The sequence below is a fragment of the Choloepus didactylus genome, chromosome 8 (assembly GCF_015220235.1).
Source record: "Choloepus didactylus isolate mChoDid1 chromosome 8, mChoDid1.pri, whole genome shotgun sequence".
Classification (NCBI taxonomy): Eukaryota; Metazoa; Chordata; class Mammalia; order Pilosa; family Megalonychidae; genus Choloepus; species Choloepus didactylus.
Window position 1 is genome coordinate 127283574 of NC_051314.1, and position 14032 is coordinate 127297605.

Here is a 14032-nt window from a genome sequence, read left to right on the forward strand (position 1 = left end):
CTAATGACACCCAAGGTTGTCCATGGTCCAAAGCAAACCCGGACACTGGTGACATTTACACCTCCCTCCAGTGGAGGCTGCCCTTTGTTCATCCAGGAAGCCGTCACCCAGCAGCGATGGCTTCTGGAAGTCCCTGTCTCCTCCCCACACACCCCAATTATCACACCGGCTTATAGGAGGACTTCCCTCTAGTTTTTCTTATTTTTTTTTTTAGTTGTGGTAACACATATATAACATAAATTTTGCCATTTTAACCATTTTTAATGGCAAAATCTGGTGGCATTAATTACATTCACAATATTGTGCAACCTTCACCACTATTTCCAAAACTTTATCATCAAATCAAATAGAAACTCTGAACCCCTTAAGCAATAACTCCCCATTCCCCTCTTCCTCAGCCCCTGGTAACCTCTAATATACTTTCTATTACTATGAATTTGCTTATTCTAGATATTTCACATAGGTGGAATCATATAATATTTGTCTATTTATGTCTGGCTTATTTCACTCAACAGGATGTCTTCAAGGTTCATCCATGTTGCAGTATCAGTAGTTGATTCCTTTTTATGGCTGAATCATATTATGTTATATATATATACCACATTTTGCTTATCCAGTCATCTGTTGATGGACATGCCTCTCCATCTTCATTCCAAGGTTTTCCCTTACTTTGTGGGGCCAGATACATTACAAGGAGACAAAAGCAGAGTCACTAAAGGTCTATGCACTAAGGAATTAGTCCCAGGGACCTGCCCTTACCCAAGGTTAAACAGTCTTTGTGAGGCTGTTGTCTTCCTATCTGCCCTGTCCCAGGGCAGGCAGCTGGGAAGGGAAGATGGATGTGAAATGGTGAGGAACAAAGACAAGCTGAAATCTATGCCGGAACCCATGAGGAGAGACTAAAAATCCTATCAGTTCTCATTATCCCCAAACTTGATGATGCCAGTTCTGCAGGAGGAGAAGCTTGTGCCTTTTGATATGTTGCTAAACACATTCCTGGCCCAGGAGTCAGAGAAGCTGAAGAAGGATCCAGGGGAAATGGAGCAGTTGCAGGCCCACCTGCTGCCCATGTCAAGGATGTGCGCCAGCAGGTAAGTGACAATGTGCAGGAGTTACAATAGCAACTGCCCAACCTGCTGAGCACAAAAAATAGCATGGATGCTACTTCACATCTATCCTCCAAATCTCATGCAAAAATGTCTCTTACTCCCAACCCTAACCGGAAACATGCAGGGAAAGGAATTTGGGGAAGGTAGCTCAACAAAACCAAAGTGAACACACTGCAAAGCTGCTACAATTGTTTGAAACTCTAGATGAACACTTACAGTGAGTTCATGTTTTCACAAACCACAAGTTTGCAAATGTGAATATGCAAAAATAAATTTTTTTTCTTTGTAACTAAATGTTCCTTTCTGCCACAATTTTGATGCAATGGGTACTGGAAGGCAATAGCTGCTTGGTAAGGTACTACTCACACATATTTAGGTGTTAATTAAAGTGTAAGAGCAATTATTTTTTAGGAAATCTGTGGGACATGAGTTTCTACACTGGGCTAAGAATCCTTGCTAAGCGAGGTGTGGTTTAAAGGCACAATGAATTCTCAGTGGGTGGTGGAGAAGGAAGTCATAAACACCTTCTATGACCTTGGGATCATTGAAGAAATGAGGACTCCGGCCCACCTGTGTTTCCTTTTCTGCTCCTAGTCTAGACTCTGAAGACTGATAGGTAGCATTTTTCCCTCTTCCTTTAAAAATAGGCTTCCCTTTTTGGACAAGCACTCTTTAAACTCCTCAAGAATTGCGCACCAGTGGGCAAGAATAGATACCAGTGGGCTTTCCAAAGGTCACACAGATCTAGATTTGCATCCTGTTTTTGCAACTCTTGAAACTGTCTGACTTCTTAAAATGTTGGGCTCTTATCAGTAAAATGGGATTAAAAATGTCTCCCAGTGAGGTTGTATGTGACAATAAAAGGAAATGATGAGAAGCTAAAAAAAAAAAAAAAAAAAGTAGGCTCGTTCTTATTTTTTTCTATCTTATTCTTTCTCCCTCTTTTTATCCTGACCCTATATTGATATTTTGCAATCAGTCAGCTAAATGGTAAATTTAATCACTACTGAAATACCTTCTAAATAAAAGAGGGGGAGAAGGAAAAAGGCTCAGGGGAACGGTGGTAGATGGTGGCAGATGGTGGCAAACAGAAGCCCAATATAGGTTTTTACTCAGTGGGATAAACTACAAGCTAGGATTCAGGATCAGGTATGCCTGAAGTGCCCTAGGACTTCCTTGCCCAGTCTTAGAAGACACAAGAAACCGAGTCCTAATCCAGCTCTGCCGCTAGATGGATTCTGGGCAAGTCTCTTTCCATCTGTGGAGGGTGTCAGTTTGCCAGAGCTGCTATGACGAATACCACACCAAGGGTTGGCTTAAAACAACAAGAGTTTATTGTTTCATAGTTTTGAGGCTAGAAGTCCAAAATCAAGATGTCGATAAGAGCATACTCTCTCCAAGGTTGGTAGCGTTCTGGTGCTGGAGGTCCTCTGTTACGTGATGATTTTTCTCCTCTCTGGCTTCTTCTGAATCTCCCCTCTTTATAACCCTCCAGTCATATGGATTAAGACCTCCCTGATTTCTTTTGACCACACCTTAACTAGTAATATCTTCAAAAGTTCTTATTTACAAAAGGGTCATAGTCCCGCAAACACAGATTCAGATTTGTCCATGTCTTTTGTGGGGGATGTGGTTCAATCCCCAACAGAAGGGACTTTCTTCACTTCTCAGATAGAAACGTTTTTAGATCTAAGGTCACTTGAAACATGATAGATCACTACTATTCGCTACTAGCAAACAACTGTGGTTATGGACTTGAAGTCTATTTTCAAGTCTCCCCATTAGATTCTTACTCTGGGAAACCTTCCCTATTAACCCAAAGTGAGCCCATGATCTGTGCAACAGTGAGTCTTAGATATGCATTTTTAAAACGTATAACATTTGCATTGGTTTTTAAAAACGGGGTTGAGACTAACATTTGGGTGCCATGTTTCTGCTGTTGCGGGAGCTCAGTTCAAACCAAGGAATGGAGCCAACACAGACTAGATTTAGGCCAAATAGTCACCAGCCCCATTTTCATTCTGACACTAAGTCTGTTCAACATCCTTTTTTCATGCCCACTCTGGGGCAAGATTGGCTCTCTTGCTAACTTTTCCTGGAGTAGTGGAGGTGGCTAAATGTTTGCATTTTTTAAGCATTTTCCTGGTTCTTACAACTGGAATCAGCTTGGCTCATGCCGGGGTCCCGCACACGGAGCTCAGTGCCTAGGAGGAAGGGATGCAGAGATTTACATGCTGATGAATGAATGAGAGGTCACAGTGGGGTCAAGTTCATAGACATATCAATAATGAAAACTTGAGGAGAAAATCAAAGCAACACTTTTAATAATTCTCAGGAAAAAAGAACAGCCCAGGTGTTCTGAATTAATTACATTATAATATTGATTACTTTTTTCTGATTAGAGAAAGAAAAGGCATTGTAGAGAACAGTAAAATGTGAAGAAAATAAAAACATCTGTAATCTCACCATCTAGAGGTGACCATTGTTAACATTTTTAGGTTTACACTTTACACATAATTCTTTCCAAAACTGGAATTCTTCTACATTTTTATTTACTATTACATTGCTAAATTATTAAATATCTTTTAAAAGAACTTTTTTTTGTAGTTTCATTGATATATATACACACACCATACAAACCACCTGAAGTATATTATCAGTGGCTCACAGTATCATCACACAGTTGTGCATACAACCCCATGATCAATTTTTGAACATTTTCGCTACTCCAGAAAAGAAATAAAAATAAAAAAGAAAACTCAAATCCTCCCATACCTCTTATATCCACCCCCCATTATTGACTCATAGTATTTGTGCAGAAATTTGTTACTGTTGATGAAAGAGTATTAAAACATCACTGTTAGCTATAGTTCATAGTTTGCAATAGGTACATTTTCCCCTATATTCTCCTCTATTATTAATTCCTTGTAATAGTGTCATGAATTTGTTCTAGTTCATGAAATAACTTTTTTATATTTATACAGATAACCATGAACACATGAACATTGTCCACCACAATATTCACTGTTTTTTATACATTCCCATGTTTTAACATCCAACTTTTCTTCTGGTGACATATATGACTCTAAACTTCCCCTTTCCAGCACATTCACAAACAATTCAGCACTATTAATTATTCCCACAATAACATGCTTCCATGACTTCTGTTCATTTCCAAATATTTAAGTTCAACCTAGTTAAACATTCTGCACGTATTAAAACAACCGCTCCCCATTCTTTAGCCTCATTCTTTATCTTGGGAACCTGCATTCCACATTTTATGTCTATGAGTTTACATACTATAATTTGTTCGTATTAGTGAGATCATACAATATTTATTCTTTTGTGTCTGACATTTCACTTAACATAATGTTCTCAAGGTTCATCCATGTTGTCACATGCATCAGGACTTCGTCCCTTCTTACTGCTGAATAATATTCCATCGTATGTATATACCACGTTTTGTTTATTCATTCATCTGTTGATGGACACTTGGTTGTTTCCATCTTTTGGCAATTGTGAATAATGCTGCTGTGAAGACTGGTGTGCAAAGGTGTGTTCACGTCCCTGCTTTCATATCTTCTGTGTATATACCAAGCAGCGGTATTGCCGGGTTGTACCGCAACTTTCAACTCAGCTTCCTGAGGAACCGCCAAGCCATCCTCCACAGTGGCTGCTACCATTTTACATACCCACCAGCAGTGAGTAAGTGTCCCAATTTCTCCATATCCTCTCCAACACTTGCGGTTTCCTGTTTGTTTAATAGCGGCCCTTCTAGTAGATTTAAGATGGTATCTTATTGTAGTTTTGATTTGCATTTCCCTAATAGCTCATAAAGCTGAGCATCTTCTTCACGTGATTTTTAGCCATCTGTATTTCCTCTTTGGAAAAATGTCTATTCGTGTCTTTTGTCCATTTTTTAATTGGGTTGTCTTTTTATTGTTGGGTTGTAGGATTTCTTTATAAATTCTGAATTTCAAACCCTTGACAGATAATGTGGTTTCCAAATATTTTCTCCCATTCAGTTTCTTTTTCACCCTGTTGACCAAGTCCTTTGAAGCCCTGAAGAGTTCAGTTTTGAGGAGTTCCATTTATCTATTTTTAATTTAAGTGCTTGTGCTTTGGATGTAAAGTCTAACCAACTAACACCTATCACTAGAGCTTGGAGATGTTTCCCTACATTTTCTCTGTAAGAGTTTTATGGTACTTGTTCATATATTTAGGTCTTTGATCCATTTTGAGTTAATTTTTGTATAGGGTTTGAGGTAGGGGTCCTCTTTCATTCTTTTGGTTATGGATGTACAGTTCTCCCAACACTGTTTATTGAAGAGACTGTTTTGTCCCAGTTCAGTGGGTTTGGGAGACTTGTCAAAAATAAGTTGAATACAGATCTGAGGATCTATTTCTGAACTCTCAATTTGATTCCATTGGTCACTATGTCTATCTTTATGCCAATACCATGCTGTTTTGACCACTATGGCTTTATAATATGCTTTAAAGTCAGGAAGTTGTGGTACCTCTGACTTCATTCTTCTTTTTCAAGAAATTTCCAGCTATTCGAGGTCCCTTACCCTAAAAGAAGGGTTTTTAATGACCACATACTTGAGCTCCATCAGAGTATATTTTTAGCACTGAAAAGCACCTTAAATCTTGAATTCTATAGATGAAAAAGGCACTAAGAGATGCAGTGAGCAACCCAAATGAAGTGCACACTTCCTGGCACTTCCAAAGGCAGATTCTGATCTCAGGTCTTAATTCTGAGAATCTGGGGCTGCGTCCCCAGGGAGTTCTGTCCAACCCAGTTCCCTAAATTGATAATGACTCTGTATGGTCTGTTTTAAATAAATCCTCCCTTATTTTACTCATGAGTCCTCATCCTCCCTTCCCCCCACTAGAAGGCAAGATCCTGGAAATCCTGGTCTTTCATTTCTTTGGTATTTGATTCCCCTACCTTCTTACCCCTCTCCCCACCCTTGCACCACAGGGGCTTGCTGACTACTGGAAGCTCATGTAACACTGAGATCCTAGATCCTGACTGTGAGAGTTTGAATTTCAAAAATTCTCCATTGAAGTTCTCCATTTCCTTTGTAACCGACATTTTGTCCTAAGACTATCCAGGGACCAAGGGCAAAAGGCAGAGGCTAGCTTCCTTATACAGGGTTTCCTCCATGTATGCAGAAAACTGCCAGAAAGACAGAGCCAGGATGTGGAAAGGGACAAACAACCTTTCCTTCTGAACCCTGGCTCCACGGTGCCTGGCCAGGCTGGGGCATCTCTTTGGGATGTGTGGTCAGCTGAGTGGACAGAGGAGTATGTATGGGGTGGGGAGAGGCATCTGAAGTAGAAGAAGTCCTAGAAGCTGCTCTGTTTTGGGTGATTTGCTTAAGGCTTTAATTCCCTCAATTAGAGGCGCTCACCTATATAGGGTGATAGCTGAGAACCCCGACATGAGCTGCTGGGCCCTCACCCGAGGCTGTGGGGAGAGGGGAGGAGGGGAGGGGATGAGCTACCCCTCACTTCCCTCCAGGGGGCCTTCCCGCCCAGTACTCGGGGACCCCCTAGCTTGGCCAATGGACACTCTCTGGGCAATATCTCAGACCTAGTATGTTTTAAAAAGTCTAACTAGTTCCCTTCTTTATTATCTTGAACCATTCATAAAGGTGGTTTTCTACAATAATAGTTACAAATTTGGCTATGTTTTGACAAATACAAATAATCTTCTGTTTTACAATATTCATACCTTTCCATACTGATAAACAATACTTAGACGTAACTCTTCAATCAGGGGTAGAGTCATCTCAACATATTATGGGTTCATAAAAAAAGAAGTGGTGACCTTCAGCCCCTTGAGAACTTTTCCCCAACCCCCCCTCTACCAAACCGCCTCAGACCCAGGCTCTCCCCAGCCAAAGTCTTATTTCATTCAGATGTGACCAGAGACATCAGTCTCCTTTGTGCTGCTTAATGGAGCAAAGAGGCAGCCCCCAAAGGACTGGACAAATATTAGCTCTGAATTGTGGAGTGATTAATTTTTCCCTTATCCTGGCTGCTAAGCAAATGAACAGACCTTACTCCTATGTGTGTATGTGTTTCTTTTTAAAGTTTGCCTTAAAATAGGCACCCACCTCCTAAGGCACTCAACCTGCAGATGGAAAATGTGTGAGATGTGTTCATATCCTGCATAACTGAGGAAATTTTCTCTGCGCATTCCGTCCACAGGATGCAGCCCCGCCTGGCCTTGAGTTAATTAACTGGAGTGCCTGATGGACAAATAGTCCCCAAAGAGCATTTCAGAACCTTCAACAGTTCTTTAATTTTCGTGACTGTTGAGACATCTCAAAATAAGAATTTATTTATGTAAGGGGGAGGGGCTAGGGGAAGAGAGTAAAAAGAAAAATAAGCAAGCTAGAGGCAAAGAGACAGAGCCCAGCAATTGTTTTCCAGGGACCTGTCCAGCTCTGATTTAAATGTCTCAGCAGCTGCTTGTGTCTGCCAAATTATGTGATCTTGAGCATATGCTCCCCTTTGCTAGTCCTCAGTTTCCCCTTCTGTTAAGTGGATGGCTGTATTAGTGTTACCCCATTTCCCCTTGCCCCCATTCCTCTTTGGTGGCCCTCAGGGAAACATGTACTCAAAGTTTTCTCAGTGGGTTTCCATATCTCTCATTTGAGTTGAGAGTTATTAATTGAGCCTCATGATCCTGGGTTCAGGTTAAGATAAACCCCCACCCCCCATTCTTTGTGTTCTAGGAAATGACTCACTGCAAAGTATCACCCCTTCCCCATATGGCTTCAGACACATGGACACCCCTGTTTACCTTTATAAGGCCAGACGCAGACCCTCCAAATTCCCATTCTTCACCTCATAAATGACTAGCTGACCTGCCTGTCCCCACTGATCAACTGGAACAAAATGCTGATTAACCAAACTTTGGTTACGCTTCCCTCCTTTCCCCAGACCCTGGAACTTTAGCCCACCCTCGGCATCCAGCCCCTCCTGAGGGGACCCTCCTGGAGCACAGGCTGCTTCACTGTAAAACATTCGCTGATCTACCATCTGATCACGCCACCCTTTCACCCCACTTCCCTAAACCCAGTTCTTTCTAGTCTTGTTTACTCCTCCCTAGAAAAGAAAAACCCTTTTTGCCTAATCCTTGAAAACACCTGCAGATCTTAGGGTCAAAGCCTTCTCCTTATTGCAAGAGTCCCCTTCCTCCCTTGCAATAATCCTTTCAAATAAAATCTCTCTTTGCAAAGTCCAGATTTGGTTTTCACTTGATAGGTCCCAATCAGTAGCTTTTGTTTGCCTGTACAGCTCTTTCAGAGATTTACAGAAGAGATGAGCAAGTCACCCAAGCAGAGAGAAACACAAACGGAAGCATGCACATATATTTGAAAACATGCCCCCACGGACCCCCTCCTTTGCGCCCCCTTCACAAGCACAGAATTAGGAACTGACAAAAACTTAGGCAAGGAGTGATTATTTACACAGCCACATCATTAATCAAACAGATTCACACTCACTCTCGGATATCCTCAGTCACAGTGTTTCCCACTGCAAGACTGCTATCAAACCAGCCTTAACTTCTTCCGTATTCTCAGCCCTGTTCTTCCGCAGAGGCCAAGCTTGCCAGTCACAGAATAAACAGATCCGAATTATTCAACAACACACATTTATTGCACACCTCCTCTGTGCCAGGCACTGTGCCGGCTGTGGAGAACCTGAGAAGAGCCCAAACTCCCTCCGGTGAGGAGCGCACGTCTAGTAGGGGAAGCAGATGTACAAACTGTTACAGACCTGGGTGGGAAGTGCTCTAACGGAAGTGAGCACAGGAAGCTGTACTTTTGAACTCTGGAAAGAAGGCAAAGCCCCTCCTTCCTTGGCAGGATGAAATGCAACTGGGAGGCTGTGCTCCAAGATGTCTTCTGTCCAACACTCTGTGGGGACAGCTCTACTGGATTCAGTCCTCGGGGCCACTCCCTGGGTCAGCTTCTCTCGCTTGCTCTTCAGGTATGCCTGGTGGCAGCAATTAAGTAAACAAGCAGTGAGGCCAAGGGTTTACAGAAGCATGGTCACTGTGAATCCATCAGGAAAGGGTACTCGGGGAAGAGATTGTGGGAGCAGTGGACAGCAATGGCCACAAACTAACACTGGTGAAAGAAAGCAAGGGAGGAAAGAGCTGGAAAGGCAGTCCAAGGCAGTACTAGAGCAAATGCAGTTTACCAGCAGAGAGAGGGCCTCCCCAGCTCAGGAAAAGGAATGATGATGAAGCCTGGTGAAGCAACGTTCCTTTTCTTTCCCAACCCCACGATCCTAAGAATCTTCTTGCCACTTGTCCCAGATCTGGTCCCGTTTGCCTCTGCTCCAGCCATGTCACATTAATGCTGATGATGAATCCATGCTGAGCCCCCAAGGGGGACACCTTGGGTTGTCAGCACCATCTGGAAATGGTACTCCCCAAACCGCAAGGCCAACAGGCACCCAGCCAGCATAAACAGTGTTCACAGACTTGTAGGATATGATGGAACTGAAACTGAAGTTGGAAGTGACTTTCTCAAGGACCCCCATCATGCCTGTGAGTTAGGGGTGGTTCTAGGAACTGATGAGATTTCTCCTGAGACTCTTGCAATTTGAGAAGCTGGGGAAGACCCAGAGATGAGAAGGGCTTGCACAGGATCAGATACAAAGCCTTGGTGCAGATGAGCCAGAACTGAGGGCTCAGCCTTGGCCCCTGGAACTAATGGAGTCTTCTCACCATTTGTAGGATGGTTAGATGACACTTCCACTGTAGGTGGGGCTACATGTGGGGCCCAGACTGGCCAATCCATGACAACATGGTCCAAAGAATTAGTCATCCCTGTAAAGAAGGCTGCAGAGTGGAGTAGGGGGACAAAAAGGAAAATAAGTACAGTTAGGCCTGGTTGCAGTTTGGGTTTTCTCATTCACCTTTCAGTCCTCCAGGCTGCAGAAAGCACCTCTGTAAACCCTCCAGAGAAAATCTTTGGAAAGGTCCTAGGATGGAAGAGGTCAGGCATGTGCTGTCTGAGGTCATGATGGTGGCTGGAATCAAGAGGATGCTAAGTGAGCGTGTTTATAATGCCCTCCACACTCACTGGGCTGATGGCCACGAGCCTCTCCTAACAATCACCTCCTCGGACAAGGGAGGGGTCACTGGGGGGCTCTTTGGGGGACAACAGAGACATATGGGAGGCAGCAGCTGGTCCCATGGCCACAGGGAAAGGGAACCTTAGAGCCAGGCTGAGCTATTACAGAGGAGGCATGTCCCCTGAGCGGGGGACACCTGACCGCAAGGGTTTGGGGACAGGGCTGTGTCACTTACCCTGTCCACCTGGCACATCTTTGACCCCAGCCCACCAGCTGAAGAGCCTGGTGCCATGGTGGGAAATATGCAGGAAGGTGATCTGCTCTGGCTTCTTCCAGAATATAAAGAAGACCTGGAGAGGAAGAAGAAATGGTGTCAACTCTGGAGACTGCTTTCTCCAGATACTTCTCCTGGAGCTCAACTATTTTCTAGAGCTGGGCAGGGTGAGCCTACCTATTGTACTGACAGAAACATGAAAATTAAAGGGAAATAACAACAGTGGGACACCTGCATAGAACGTAATGCGTACCAAGTACTTTATATAAATAAACCCATATAAATACCACATAATGGTATTATCCCATTTTACAGATGGGGAAACAGAGGCCTGGAGAGAGTATGTAAAATACCCCAGGTCACACAACTAATGGAAGGCCCACCGAGATCTGCACACAGTGTGGCTTCAGGCTCTTACCAATATCCTCTCCTGCCTCCCAGGGGACTAGGGAGAGAAATCAGGCATTGAGCCCTCAGCCCAGGACCCAGACAACCTCAAAACAGAGTCACAAATGCTCTCTGTCCAGACTCCAGTCAGGCAAGGGATGGAAAAGCATAAACCCCTCCCTGTCATCACTCCATTCAGTCCTGCAAAGCTCTCTGGAGTCAAGAGCAGGGTTTCTCCTCTTAAATGCTTTAAGACTGCTTTTGCAGTCTGTTAACTCTTGCCACATAATATCAAGGGTTTTTTTTTATTGTTTTAACTTTCTATTTTAATCTAGCCAGGAACCTGTTTGCTAATGGGGATAAATGCCTATTCTGGTGCAGGTGCATGGCTGAAGGGAGTGGTGGGGTGGGCAGGTGAGTCTGCGGCACAAGAGGTTACGTCAGCACGCAAGCTTCCTTCCTCCACCAGGTACGGGGACCAAGGTTTCCTTCTGACATCAGCCTCAGGCTCAGCCACCTGGTTGGGCAAACCCAGGAAACATACGACAGGGGCTGAGGGTGACCCTGCTGACAGAGATAACTCCCGACAAGAGCCCAAGGGCGCTTACCATGTCTAGCAATTCCATGGCCTTTGAGAAGCAGCAGCAGCAGCTCACGCTCGCCATCTGCTGGGCAGAATGGGGAAGTTCAGTCAGACTGCTGCCCTGCTGGTGGCACCACTTCCCCAGGCAGGGCTGGCTTCAGCCTCACCTGTCTACAGGTAGATGCCTATTGGCACAGGAAGGAGCATGAGACGCCCCTGGGATGATCCCAGGAGGACTCTCCAGATGTACCCCAGCCAGGGGCATTGCAACCTAATGTGCAGGTGTCACCTGGAGATTGTTGAAAAACAGATTCTTAATCAGGGGTCTGGGTGGGGCCCGAGATTCTGCATTTCTAACAAGTTCCCAGTGATGTTGATGCTGTTGGTCCCAGGACCACAATTTATCTCAAGACCTTAGCCCTGCCCTCAACATCCAGGCCACATGCTACCTGATAATTCACCCAACCTCAGCTAGATCTCCTTGCTGCCAAGAAGCCTTTCATTCTGCCTCCAGTTAAAACACAGAACAGCTAACAGTAATGAAATAGCCACCGTTTAGCAAGGTCTCAGTGTGTGCAGGCCCAGAGCAACATACTTTTGTACATTATCCAATTTGATCTTCTTCCAGTGGTTTCCTTTTATAAAGTAAGTATCATTAGCCCCATTTTATAGTTCAGAAAACTGAGGTCCAGAAAGGTTAAGTAAATTGCCCACGGTCACACAGCAAATAACTGGCAGAGCTGAGATTCACACTAAAGCTGTCTGGCTGTAACAGGTATACTTAACCTATCCATGCACCGTCTCCCATTAGAAGCCCCGGGGATGCCACCCCGATCAAGCTCTGCTGTTGTGATGTGCTTCCTGTCAACCCTCTCTTTGCAGGCTTAACACTCCCACTCCTGGTCATACCCTTATCCCAAGCTCCCTCCAGGTGTAGTCCACTGGCCGGCAGAAGTAGCTGTCCTTAGCCAGGAGTGAGGTGGCCGAGAACTGGGAGGAAAGGAAAAAGGAAAGGAACAAGTCATGAAGGCTGCTCTCACTGGGTTAGACCTGGGGCTCAGGGTGGGACCCAAGAATAACCACTGGTTCTGTTCTGGACACCACCATCACCACCCCCTTACACTAGGCGAATGTTTGCTGATAAAATAAACCCTATGGGGCAGCTTGATCAGAGGCTGGGACTTGTGCACACCATGAGGTCTTTAATATGTCTTAATAGGAGCAAACCTCATAGACCACAAACCCCCACTGGGCACCTACTGTGGGAAACCGTAAGTGTGGTGCTGAGGGGTTGGGCAGGGCACGAAGTTGTACATGCACCAGCCCTGCCCTCAAGGAGCTCAAAGCCTTGCTGAGGATGTGGGAAACAATCCAAACCATTAAGAAGGGTGCCAGATGCACAGTAGGGAAGAGGGAGTGTTCCAGAAATGGGGAAGGGCGTGGGGAAGACTGAAGAATGAGGAGGACGTGGGCAGCCAATGGGGAGGAAGAAGCAGCCCATGCCAGAAGGTTCCTAAGCCACCAGGGAGCTCCGTGAGGTTGTAAGGAAGCCTCCTTCAGGGGAGAAGCAGCCACAGAGGCAGAGAGAATGTGGAATCAGCTCATAAAGGGTCTGGTCAGCTGTGTGACAGAGCATTAATTTAATCACTTATCCATTCATTTGGCAGTGGTGTGTGGAAGGTACTAGGCACTTCTACCTGCCAAGCACTGTTTGGAGCACTGAGTTCCTCCATAGAACAAGACAGATGAGAACACCTGCCCGGCAGGACTTGGCAACCTGGCCAGGTGGGCAGAGGGAGCTCCTGAGGGCTCCTGAGCAGGAAGCCAGCAGGGCACGGCAGGTCCTCAGAGGATGAGGATGGCAGCAGAGGGACTTGTCTCCACCGCTCAGTGGCACATCTCTGTCTTAGAAGTTGTCTCTATCTCCCACGTGGTGCCAGACATGAGGCTGGGCCTGTCTTTAAAAAGATGGGTGAGACAGAACACCTTTGAAGCACTCATTCTTTAGAGGGGGTGTCAGACAAATATGCAAATCAGGAAACAGTCAGCAGTGTACCGGCTGGCAAGTGGGGAGAGGGAGGCTGACGTGTAGCCTTTGCCAATTTCGGTGGTGTAAATACTCCCACCATGGCCGATTTCAAGCTACTGACAGGATGTCACTGAGAGTGAGATCTCTACCAAGAACTGTGAAAGCCTAGGGTAGAAAACAAAGGACCTGGTCTCCAAGAAGCCAGGGAGGGCTTTGGGAGAGGTGATGAGGGACCCCAGTCTGGAGGATGTGCAGAGATTTCTCAGGGGATTAGGGGAGAAGAGCAATTCTGTCAGACGAATAGTTATGTGGCATGGCCTGGGGCTGTGTGGGTCAGGGAGCGGTTGGGGGGCATGCATGGCTGCCAAGGGGGAGCAGAGAGAGGTGAGGCTGGAAAGGAGGGTCTGTGGGTCCATCAAAGCTTGGCCTTGGGCTCTGCTGGACGGGGAGCCCCAAGGGGATCCACACCCGGCAAGGGTACAAGTCATTCAGTGCTTTGGTTGATCACTCCGTCAGCAGTGGGAAGGATGGACTGAATATGAGCC

The 14032-nt window shown here is 45.2% G+C and overlaps 1 protein-coding gene across 16 annotated transcripts in view; it reads right to left on the bottom strand.

The window, feature by feature from the left end:
- Positions 1 to 2465: 2465 nt before the first annotated feature.
- The window catches only part of LOC119541888 (elongation of very long chain fatty acids protein 1-like), a 71972-nt gene continuing 60405 nt past the window's right edge, over positions 2466 to 14032 (bottom strand). For 4 of the 16 annotated variants that reach the window (XR_005218376.1, XR_005218375.1, XR_005218374.1 and 1 more), the window contains 6 exons: positions 13156 to 13416; positions 12368 to 12448; positions 11626 to 11747; positions 11484 to 11540; positions 10450 to 10564; positions 8555 to 9978 (listed from right to left, as the gene is read on the bottom strand). Coding sequence is in view for 11 of the 16 variants with exons in the window: in XM_037846230.1 (XP_037702158.1) it covers positions 9677 to 9978; positions 10450 to 10564; positions 11484 to 11540; positions 12368 to 12448; positions 13156 to 13191 (591 nt within the window). In the remaining 5 variants the exon portion in view is untranslated. Of the gene's footprint in view, positions 3314 to 8554; positions 9979 to 10035; positions 10170 to 10449; positions 10565 to 11483; positions 11748 to 12367; positions 12449 to 13155; positions 13417 to 14032 lie in introns of those variants that run through there. The other 12 variants (XM_037846229.1, XM_037846228.1, XM_037846225.1 and 9 more) reach the window with 8 other exon arrangements.